The following is an 11,345-nucleotide window of genomic DNA, read 5'->3' as shown; positions in this document are numbered from 1 at the left end:
TCAAGAGAACAGGGAAGTACAAATCTACCACATGCCAGGAAGGGGAAGAACTGCACATGTTGGTGCCCAGTAATGGGCATCAAGAATCTTAACTTCTGGTCCTGGGTCTCCTCTGCAAACTTGTCCAAGTCATTTCCCCGCTCTGAGCCTCAGTTGTCCCTGTCTGTAAAAAGGGATGCTAAGGGCTTCCCTAGTGGCGCAGTGGTTGAGAATCTGCCTGCCAATGCAGGGGACACGGGTTCGAGCCCTGGTCCGGGAAGATCCCACATGCCGCGGAGCAACTAAGCCCATGCGCCACAACTACTGAGCCTACGCTCTAGAGACCGTGAGTCACAACTACTGAGCCCGTGTGCGGCAACTACTGAAGCCCATGCGCCTAGAGCCCGTGCTCTGCAACGAGAGAAGCCACTGCAATGAGAAGCCCGCGCACTGCAACGAAGAGTAGCCCCCGCTCACCGCTACTAGAGAAAGCCCACGCGCAGCAACAAAGACCCAACACAGCCAAAAATAAATAAATAAAAATAAATAAATTAAAAAAAAAAAAACAAAGGGATGCTAATACTTCCCTTTAGTTGAGCATTGATGAAAGCACTTTGTCTAGATGGGGAAGGGGAGTCTAGGGGTGGGAAGCCGTGACACATCTCAAGACAATGGAGAGGCACACTCGAGTGTGGGTGTGGCTGGCGTGGCAATGACCACAGGCTAAGCAGAATCTGAGTGTGCTGCACTGAGGTCTAGGGTTTGAGGGCAGCTACAGCATCCGTGTCCCTCTGCCCCGACTCCCTGAATTCTTCAGCATTTTCATTCCTTTCACTCCTCCAGCCCTCATCCCTCCAATGACACAGTGGGTCACACACAGCTCCCTGACAAATGGAGACAAAACCAATACTGCCAAGAGCTGATGGAGTTTGGAGCTTAAGTGTCTGCCTCACTCTTTGGCTGGCAGCCAGGACTTGGGTTTGGAGCCTGTGGGAGGCAGAATAATTCCCGCCCCCGCCCCCCCCCCCCAAGAGGTCCAAGTCCTAATCCCTGGAGCTGGTGAAAATGCTCCTTTACATAGCTAAAAAGATTTTGCAGACACGGTTAAATTAAGGACCTTGAGACGGGGAGATTATCCTGGATTATCCAGGTGGGCCTAATATAATAACAAAGGGCCTTCGAGGATGGAAGAGGGAGGCGGAAGAATCAGAAAAAGAGATGAGATGATGGACGCTGGGGTCAGAGTGATGCAGTGCTGGCTGGAACGAGGTTGTGAGCAGGCATGGAATGCAGGCAGCCTCTAGAAGCTGGAAAAGGTAAGGAAAAGGATTCCCCACTGGATCCTCTAGAAAGAATATTGCCCTGCCAACACCTTGAATTGAGCCCAGGGAAACCCATTTTCAGACTCGTGACCTCGTGAACTGTAAGATAATAAATTTGTTGTTTTAAGCCACTAAATTTATCCTAATTTGTTATGGCAGGGATAGGAAACTCATACAGAGCCTGCAGGCTGATGTGGAGGGCGGGGGTTTGACGTCAGACAGTTGCTACTGGCGAGTCAGCCACCGTGGGGCTGAGAGACGCTCTGGCAGGATCCCTCACTTCTCTCTGGCCCTGCGGCGCCAGGTGAGGTACCTCAAGAGCAGCCCCTGGGGAAGCCCCAGTGCTGCTTTACTCTCCTCCATCATCCTTTCTGCCTCCTCTCAATTTTTTCTCTTCTAGTGACTCTTGCTATGTGCCTTTGAGCAGATCCCTTCCTTTAGGATTCTGTGTATGTCAAAGGAAAATGGGGATGGGCTAGGGGACCCTCTAGGGGCCTTCCTAGCCTGACACTGTGAGTCAGCATCTCCAGGATGTGATGGTCCTGCTGAAAGCTCTCTGATGATGCTCTCGCACTGCCCTCCACCCCCAGGCAGGTTTCCTCCGGAGAGTCCTAACCAGAGTTTTCCCTGCTGCCACAAACAACGCACTTATGCCCCAACATTGACCTCGGTTAAAAGACAGAGGGGACAATGCTTTATTGACTTGGCACCTATGAACGGGTGGCTACAGGCCCCCAGGGTTCTTTGCTCCTGCAAAGTGGAGGCTCTGTGGTGGGAGCAGCATAAATCGAGTTGCTGGTTCCAGCTGCAGGGAGGGGCCACTGTCCCTGCTTTGGCCCCTCCAGTCCCCTTGTCCAGCCAAGCACCATCTGAGTCCAGGTCCTCACAGGGCAGGCCAGGGCAACGACCCAGGTTCTTCTGCAGCCCCAGGCCAGTCTAAGGTAAGAGCTGTAGGCCTCTCCTGCCTTCCCCTCTTCTTGAGGATCCCAAGATGGGTGGGGGGAAGGGAGATACCCCATTTACAGAGAGCACCTGAACCTCCTGGACCAGGGTTAAGGAAGGCTGGGTTAAGGGTACTGTAACAGGAGTCCCACCAAAGAGGAAAGTTAGGAGTTCTTCCCTTCCCACCGTTTTCTGTTTTAGCTGAGCAGAAAGTAGGAGTTTTCATTGAACTGGGCCCACAGTAGGTGATGACAGGTGAGGTCACACACTAAGTTGATGGGATAGAGCCAGGCTCCCTCAGGCAGGACCACACCATCTGGGCAGGCTCTCTCCCAGGCAAGGGGAGGGAAGGGCAGAGTGAACTGCAGTTGTCACAGGAGGAGGACTTCCTGGAGGAAGAGGGGCAGGCCACAGTAGGCTCCCAGAAGAGGTGGTCTGCAGAGTGGGCTGGGTCACGATGGCTGGCACAGGACACTGGCATCCTCACTGTGGTCACAGTTGTGGGCATCCCAGCGGATGTGAGAGCAGAGCAGCAGGGTACTCTCGTCCCCACGGCACTTGACATTGTCCAGGAGGATAGGGCCTCGGCCTGGGCCAAAGTGGGCCTCACCAGGGGCTGCCAGGGCCTGGCCACAGCCCAGCTGGCGACACAGGACGCCGGCTGCCCGCAGGTCCCAAGCATCATCGCAAACAGTGCCCCACTGCTGCCCTAGGAAGAGCTCTACACGGCCCTCGCATCGGTGGGCTCCGTTGGCCAGACGTAAGTGCCCTGTGGGGAGACAAGGTCTGGGGCTGGAAGGGTCTGGCCCAGGCCAGGCCACTCCCAAGCTAGGCCAGGTAAGGGGTAGTTAGAGGAGGCAAAGGGTGGTGGTTTGGGACACAGCACTGCCCTGGGAACCACTGGACGAAGGCAGACAAATGAGATTAAAATAAGATGGGCATCGGTCCAGACTGCATCTCAAGATCAGAAGAATGTGTACAAGCCTTTGTGGGGTGCTCTTTGCATGCTGGGAGCTTCATGTCTGCTCTCTCCTTAGTTCTCTGTTCACAATCCCAGTACCTCAGACCCAGGGCTGCTCTCTATCATCATCATCTCCCCTCCTCCCTGGACTCCCCAGACTAAAGCCTGAATTCTTTCATTGCTCTCCTGAGGACAGGAGCCCATCCCTTTATTTTGGTCCCAACTCTAGAAATCTCTAGATGACTCTAGCTTAAAACCCACCTCCCTCTTTCTGGACATCATGCCTCTATTAATGAGGCCTGAGACTCTCGCAGAAGGACAAAGGCTCCAGGACCTGGTGCAAATCTGCTGTGTAACCCCGGGCTGTGACCTCCTTCCAAATCTGGTCCTTCGTATCCTGATGCCTCCACTTCACTCTTAGGGACGGTGGATACCTACCGTCCCTGGGTCGAGGAGTGGGCACCTGGGTGGTCTCAGCACCATCCTGCTGGACTAGCTCCTCTGGGCCTGGCTCAGCAAGGACAAAGAAACAGGTGGCTGTCACACTGGGGAACAAGTCCCTTGAGGCCAGGTCACCTCTTACCCTCCAAGGGAGGACTGATTTAGGGTCAGAAAGGACTTCATAGGTCCCCGCTCCTTGGTACAGAAACGTGGGTTGTGCTTCTTTCACCCTGGGGCCCAAAGCAGAACGCTTTGTGGCCAAGGCTACCAGGGCACCAAACAAGGGCGAAAATACCGATTCCCAAAGCAATCAATAAAGAGACGCATTTTTAAATGTGTCAGACTCTGCAAACACCCCTTTTCCATTGACTCCTCCCAAGGGTCAAACGCTTGCTCCCCGAAAGCTGATCAACTCTCCCTGCTAACTAGAGTTTTTCGGGTCCTTTACGCAGCAGAACAAAACCTCCCCGGCCACGTCTGTTACAGGTTCTTCCACACTTTACCCCCGGCCTTCGGCCTCTCAGCTCGGGCCCCGCCCCTCACTGCCGCAGAGGGCGCTCCCTTCCCGACCCCGCTCATGCCGCGCAGCCGCAGAGCGCGCCGACGGTGGGCTCCGCCTCTGTCTGCGGAGTGTGAGTCCTCTCCCGCTGCGCTCACGCCGCAGCGCCTCGGCGAACTCTGACGCGCGGCCCCGCCCATTTCCCAACAGACCCCGCCCCCCTGAGCTGCAGAGCGTGCCTGCGCGAGGCCCCGCCCATTCCCCAGAGCCTGCCTCATCCCGCCCGCGCCGCAGTACGCGCCTGCGCCGGTCCCGCCCATCTCACAGCGGGCCCCGCCCTGCCGCAGTAAGCGCCTGCGCGCGGCACCCCCCCCACATTCCTCAGCTGGCGCTTTGCCCCGCCCATGTTGCCGTGCATACGTGGTCCTACAGCGGCCTCACCTGAGCAGAGCGCGCCCGCATCCTCGTGGTGGCCGCAGTTGTGCTGGCCCCAGCCCAGGTGGAAGCAGTCGCTCAGGCGGGCCTCCGTACCGGCGCAACCCACGTTGTCCAGCAGCACGGGGCCGCGGCCGTAGCCGAAGTGGCCGAGGCCCGTGGCGCCCAGCGCCGGCCCACAGCCCGCCTCGCGGCAGGCCACGCGCGCGTCCGCGAAGTCCCAGTCATCGTCGCACACGGTGCCCCAGCCCCCGGCGTATAGCACCTCCACGCGGCCGCGGCACGGGCTCGGGCCGCCCACCAGCCGCAGCCTCCCGCCTGCGGGGCGCACAGGCCCGTGGCCAGAGGGGCTGGGCTGGGGCCACCGGCTCCCGGGCAGAGCCCCGGCCCCACCCTCTTCCACCCACAACGGAACCCCGGCCCTGCCACTTACTTTTCTTCCCCGCCGCCCAGGCCGCTGTGGTGAACAGTGCCGGCTCCCTGGAAGGCAGGGCACCAACTCCTGTAGCTGCAGAGACAGGGTATCTAGAGCCTTTGAAGGGGACAAAGAGGGCTTCTGGCCTGCAGCAGGGCACAGGGCGCGTCTACTGAGATGCCTCAACTCTTACCACACCTGCACCCCACTCAGCCTCAATCCTAGAGTCACCATGTTGTACGCTGTGGTGGGGTCCTCAGGAAGCTTGAAGGGAATGAACCAAATCCTACTTCCAGGCATTATCCTAATTTCAATCCCAATGATAGGTCCAGCCCTAATTGCAAATCTACTTCTACCCTTCATTCAAGTTATATCTCACTTCTCGAAAGGCCTCTCAATTTCCAACCTCAGCCCCAACCCAAATTTTATTTCAGAGCTTTGAAGAAGTGCCTCCTCCCAGCCTGCTGAACTTTTCAGAGCCCTGGATTTCACCCTAGCTCCATCTGCCCATCTGTTCTCTCACCCACCTCTTTACCGTCTGGCCAAAAGCCCTGGCCTGCTAGCCCGGGCCCCCTCCCCCTGGGTCCAGAACAGTCTTCCCAATTCCCAGCCCTACACACCTACCATTGCCCCTACCATTCCAGCCTGGTGGGCTGGGCTCCTTACCCTCTGGCTCTGTGTGCCAGGCCCAGTCCGCTCTTGTGCCCGACGGTGGCAGTGCTGTGAGAGTCAGGTGCCCCAGGACTAGAGTAGGAGTCAGAGGAGGGAGTAGTGTCAGAGGCCAAGGTTCTGGTTCCTGATCAGCCTTGGGCTCTCGGAGAGGATGGGAGGGTCTCCCTGGAGAAGACAACAGATTTTACTTTCAGAGCTGGGCACTCAGTCCCAACTGGGGTCCAAGGAAGTCTGCCCCACTTTGCCAGTTCTTGTAATTTATTTGTGCTGCCTGGGTGTACACTTCACGGTTTATACAGACTTTCACAGATGTGTTTTCATGTCTCTCCAGTGTTCCCAGAAGCCCAATGTGTGTCCAAGATGGGGAGATAAAGAAGGCCTTGCCCACCAGGGAGGGCCATGCACAGTCCTGAGGGGCTTGCAGAACAAAACTCAATATCCCCATTTACAGATAAAATAATAAGACTAGAAAGGACAAGGGGCATACCCAAGATCATGCAGCAAGGTTAGCTGAGGCTTTGCCAGGGCTCACTCTGCCTCATTGGGCCTCAGCTTTCCCATCTGTAAATTGGGAATGATGCCCCCTGGTTTGCTGTGAGGCATGGGCAAGCACTTTATATCTGGTAGAATGGAGTCCATTTGTGAAATGCCATTAACAGCCCTATTATTCCTAGTTGTTCAGAAAACCTCTCAGTATGGGAGAGGGACCAGGTGAGAGGAACTACTATTATAAGAGAATCAGGATTACAGATGGCTAGGAAATTCTGGGGACATACCTGGGTTTCAATGAGAGAATTCTGGAGTATCTCTGGAGCGATCCTAGAAGACTATTACTTTACTCTGAAGTATTCCATAAAGAGTACTTAGAAAGTGGTGGAAAATTCCGAAGGCATTTTTGGAGTACTGTTAGACAATTCTGGAGTATTGGTGGGGTAATACTGCAGTATTACATACCTGTGGAGTCTACTAGGATTTTCGGAGGCACTTCTAGAGCAGTACTGAGAAATTAACACTAATTTGGGGGCCTTCTTGAAAGAGCTCAGGTTAACACCAAGACAGTCAACATCCCGATCCCCTCCCAGGCCCCACTCCACCTCCTCCTGCTTCAGGATTCGGCCCCGCCCCGCCCCCCGGCCCCGCCCCCGAAGTCCGCACCTGCGCAGAGCGCGCCGGCGTCCTCGTGGTGGCCGCAGTTGTGCACCCCCCAGCCTAGGCTCAGACAGGCTGCCAGACGGGTCTCGCCTCCTTCACAGTGCACGTTGTCCAGCAGGATGTGCCCCGTGCCGTAGCCGAAGAAGGCGTTGGTGGTGGCCGCCAGGGCCGCCCCGCAGCCTAGCTGGCGGCAGACCACGGTGGCGTCCGGCAGCCCCCAGTCATCGTCACACACGGTACCCCACAGGCCACCGTGCAGGATCTCCACTCGGCCCTGACACGGGCCCGCGCCCCCCACCAGGCGCACGCTGCCCTCACCTGGTAATGGGGGTGGAGGGACAAGGAGCATCTCCCACATGGCTTTGCTGCCCATTCCAACCCAAAGTTCTTCCTTATTGCCCCAGGCCCTCCGCATACCCACAGTGCATGGTATCCCAGGACCTAAAACCTAGGAGGAGCTGCTCACCCACTTACCCCCAAAGCACTGCTTCCTCAGAGTCTAGATTGGGGGTGCTTTGTGGGATCTGAGGACAGAGCCCTCTGACTGTGTCATTTCCTGCCTAAAAGCAACCCTCCCTGCCCTTGTCAATCCACGCTCTGCTAACCATCTAGGATGTGCTGATTCCTCATTTATAACACTACAGCAGTGAAAGCCTTCTCATCTTTCCAGGTACAGCACCAACAACTCTTCCTCCAGGAAACCCTCCCTGATTTCTGATGAATGGGATCCTCTTCCTCCTCCGGATTTTCTTGCCTTTTTATCTGTCATTCTTTAAGGGAACTTTTCATTTTGTTGTTCTACATCATTATCAGCATTTCTGTGTATATCGGACTCTCCCATTAGATTAAGCTTCAGCCCCCACCTCTCTTATTTTCTCCAACCTTGTGCTGACTATTTTTGTCATCCCACTAGAATGAATCTTCTTTCCCTATCCAGACGGTGAGTGGCCTGAGGGGGTGCAGGGGCAGGGCGGGATGAAGGAATGACCAAACTCACCCATCAGTAATCCCTCACTTCCCACTGCCTAGGGTAGGGTTTGGGATATTCCTCCCTGGATCCCTCTCCTAAGACCCAGGTGGTCCCCCACATTGCCTTTACTTACCTTTTCCATTCTGGGGAGTTGTAGGGGGTGCCCTACTGGTTAACACTTTCCTTGCTGGGGGCTGCGTGGGCAAGAATTCTGGGAAAGAAGCAGGGTGGAAGGGAGGAGGATATGGAGTTTTCTGTTCTCCATCCTCACAAACACAGGTATGTGAGGGGCAGGGCATGGACCCCTAAGGTACCTGCCCTCAGGGCCTCTGGCCACACAAAGGGTCAAAACTAGGAAATCTGGGGTATGAGAGGAGAAAGGGCCACCTGAGTCCTGAAAGCAGTAGGTTTAGAGGATTTCGTTTAGTTCTCAGTTCTTTTAGTTCTTAAAGCAGCATCACATCACTTGAGAATTTGTTAGAAATGCAAATTCTCAGGCTCCACCCCAGACCTGCAGAATCAGAAACTCTGGGATGGGGCCACCATCTGTGTTTTAATGAGCCCTCCCGCTGATTTTCTTGAAAACCAGAACTACTGCTCTCAAGGTCAAAGCCTCTCAGAGATTTGTTGCAGCTCTACACCAAGCGGGCCTTACTGCCAGCGTTGACCCCAATTGTCTGGTTTTAAAAATGGGAAGGGGGCTCTGCTGGGATAATCAAGGCCCTCCATGGAAGCAGTAATACTGGTTTTCAGCAGAGGTCATACAATGAGCCAGAGCAGTGCTGGGGCCCAGGCTCCCGACAGCCAGGCTGGGGCGCTTCCCCAGCACTATGCACAGCAGCTGCTGGCTTGGTCTTCTTCATTGGAACATTCTTACCGCTGGGAAGCCCTGCTGCCTGCCTGCCTGTCTGTCCTTCCGGATCGCAGACTGTCCTGCTCACCATCACACAGGACAGCCACGTCCTCGTAGTGAAAGCAGTTGTGGACGCCCCAGCCTCGGCTGCCACACTCGCTCAGCGCAGCTTCCTGCCCATGGCACTCCACGTTGTCCAGCAGGATGGGGCCTCGGCCCTGGCCGAAGGCGAGGGGCCGCGGCACGGGCAGAGCCAGGCCGCAGCCCAGCTGACGACACACCACGTTGGCGTCCACCACGTCCCAGTCGTCGTCGCAGACGCTGCCCCAGGAGCCGCCATGCAGGACCTCCAGGCGTCCCCGGCAGCGGCTCGGGCCCCCCACCAGCCTCAGCTCTGTGGAGAGGGTTAAGCTGGCACGGGGGGATCAGTGGGCCCAACCTAGAGGATGCCTCCGCCTTGCCCTGAAGCTGTGGGGGCCTTGGGATCAGGCCCTCCTGGGACTTATTTCTCCCTTTCTGTAAAATGGGGAGACTAGAGCAATCCCTTTGGGGGCCTCTAGAATAATGGAGGGCTGGTTAGTCATTATTCCCTGAGGTCTTCTGTCTGAGCATCTGAGTACCTCGCGAGCAGGGGGCAGGGTGGGCGGGAGGGGCAGGGGCACCTACCTGGAAAGGGCAGTGAGGTAGGCTGTAGGGCGCTGGCTGGAACAGAGTGAGGAAGAGCATTGGCCCCCTCAGCCCCCTCCCTTGGCTGCCTGGCCCTGGGAACACAGCCTCCCCTCCTCCCCCCATGGTCCTCACCATCATCCGCCTCCTCTTCACTACCCCTGCTTTTCCAAAGCCCCTGACTGCCCCAGTTGGTTTCCTTGCTTCATCCCTCGCCCATTGGTCCATGGGCTGCCCCAGAGAGATCTGCCTGAGACACAGATCAGCTTATCCCACTCCACTGCTGAATTCCCCAAAGACTCCCCTTTTCCTGCAGGAGTCCCAGAACCTAAGCTTTCTCTACAAAGTCTTCTAGGATCTTCTGATCAGCTTCTCCTTACTTCTTAGTCTCCCATCAGTCTTGTCTCCAGGTCTTTCACCCTGCAGTCTCCTCTGCTAGCCCTGCTCATTACAGCCCTGCAGATCGAGCCCCCTCCTATGGGAAGCCTTCCTGGAGCTCTCAGCTAGAAGTGCTCTCCTTTTCCTCTGAATACCTGGGCACCATATACATACCCTTTTCCAGGCCTTCTGCCCGGCGATGTGGCCATGTCTGTCTCATCTCGGTCTCCCCCAGAGCCCCCTGCCCAGAGCCTGTTACTCTCCAGATGCTCAGTAGCTCTGCCTTAAGTGTGTAAATTACCTTTGGGATTCAGTCTGATTTCCCCCCAAAGATTTACCTGTATAAGTCCTTCTGCTTCGGCTCTCACATATGTGTAGGTCAGGCACTGTGCTCATTGCTTTATGTAGCCTGACTCACTTACTCATTAGGACAACTTATGAGGCAGCTTGGATTTTGCAGAAGGGGAAACTTCAGGTTTAGTGAAGTTAGGCAACTTGCTCAAGGCCACTCCGCAAATAAAAGGTAGAGCTGGAATTCTAACCCGGACAGCCACACTCTTCTTCACCATACAATTCTGAGCACGTGGACTGAGGGGGAAACTGGCCTAGCATGGGAAATTGAATACCCATAATAGCCCCTCATTTGTGCACAGAGTTCTCAGACACATCCACATACCTTAGCTCAGAGAAAGAATCCTTACAACCTCTGAGGCATGTACTAGTGTACCCATTTTACAGATGAAGAAACTAAGAGTCAGTTTCTTCTTTCCTAAGTTAGGATAGTCCCTAGGCTGTTTGATTGCATCTGTTGGCTTTCCAACAGCCATTGGTGAGCCCGTGCCCTTTCCCTCCTTGCCTGTTTCCAATATCCTAACTGCCCATGCTCTGTGTACATTGAGCCCTCACCTTTAGCACTGAGCCTTCCACTCCCCCAACTCAGACCTTAGCTTTCATCAAACCTGGGCAAATGTCAGAGCTGGAGAGAATGTTGGAAACCACCTCATTTACAGGCCACCTCCCACCGTAATTTTACAACTGGGAAAACTCAGAGCCAGAAAGGGGAAATGGGGGGAGGGGAGCACTCACCCAGTGGCAAGAGGAGGAGGAAGGACAGGACAGGGGTGAGGGGGGAAGGGGCAGCGTTCCTGTCTCCGGGCCTCCATCCCCTGCCCTTCTCATCAGGCTGGGGACCAACTTGCATCTCTGTGTCCTTATGCGTCCAGCCAGTGGATGGCCTTTCCAAGGGTCCCATTAAGGGGTGGTGGAGAAGTCACAGCTGGAACTTCTGGAATTAAAGGTTCCCCTTCACTTCTTCCAGCTGGAAGGGCCCAGGTAGAGCTTTGGTGAGGGGTGGGGGCGTGACATTTCCACTTGGGTTTCGTATTCTGAGTGGAGGCAGCAGCTGGAGGATAAGGACAGAAACACAGATGGAAACTCCTCATGAGGACTTAGGTCCGGCTGGGGCAGAGGGTGCATGAAAGCAAGGCGTGGGAGGTGAGGTTGCAGGGTTGTCTGATCCCAAACCGAGACAGGTCTGCCTGGCTGTGCCAAAGGCTCAGAGATTTTCCTCCAGGACAACACATCCCAAAGCAGGGTGTTCGGGCCACTGGGGGCAACCCACATCATTTTGGGGGGAGATAGATGACATTTACTGTTTCAT

The 11,345-nt window shown here is 55.6% G+C and overlaps 1 protein-coding gene across 1 annotated transcript; it reads right to left on the bottom strand.

The window, feature by feature from the left end:
• Positions 1-2,096: 2,096 nt before the first annotated feature.
• SSC4D (scavenger receptor cysteine rich family member with 4 domains) lies at positions 2,097-10,937 on the bottom strand. The gene is made up of 10 exons (XM_057529651.1): positions 10,772-10,937; positions 9,308-9,343; positions 8,730-9,035; positions 7,922-7,999; positions 6,822-7,136; positions 5,661-5,738; positions 5,013-5,087; positions 4,586-4,897; positions 3,643-3,711; positions 2,097-3,012 (listed from the first exon to the last, which is right to left on the bottom strand). Exons 1-10 carry the CDS (start codon positions 10,935-10,937, stop codon positions 2,696-2,698), a joined length of 1,752 nt encoding a protein of 583 aa, XP_057385634.1. The 3' UTR covers positions 2,097-2,695.
• Between the last annotated feature and the right edge of the window lie 408 nt (positions 10,938-11,345).

The sequence above is a fragment of the Balaenoptera acutorostrata genome, chromosome 15 (genome assembly GCF_949987535.1).
Source record: "Balaenoptera acutorostrata chromosome 15, mBalAcu1.1, whole genome shotgun sequence".
NCBI lineage: Eukaryota > Metazoa > Chordata > Mammalia > Artiodactyla > Balaenopteridae > Balaenoptera > Balaenoptera acutorostrata.
This window is presented reverse-complemented; position numbering and strand designations above follow the sequence as displayed.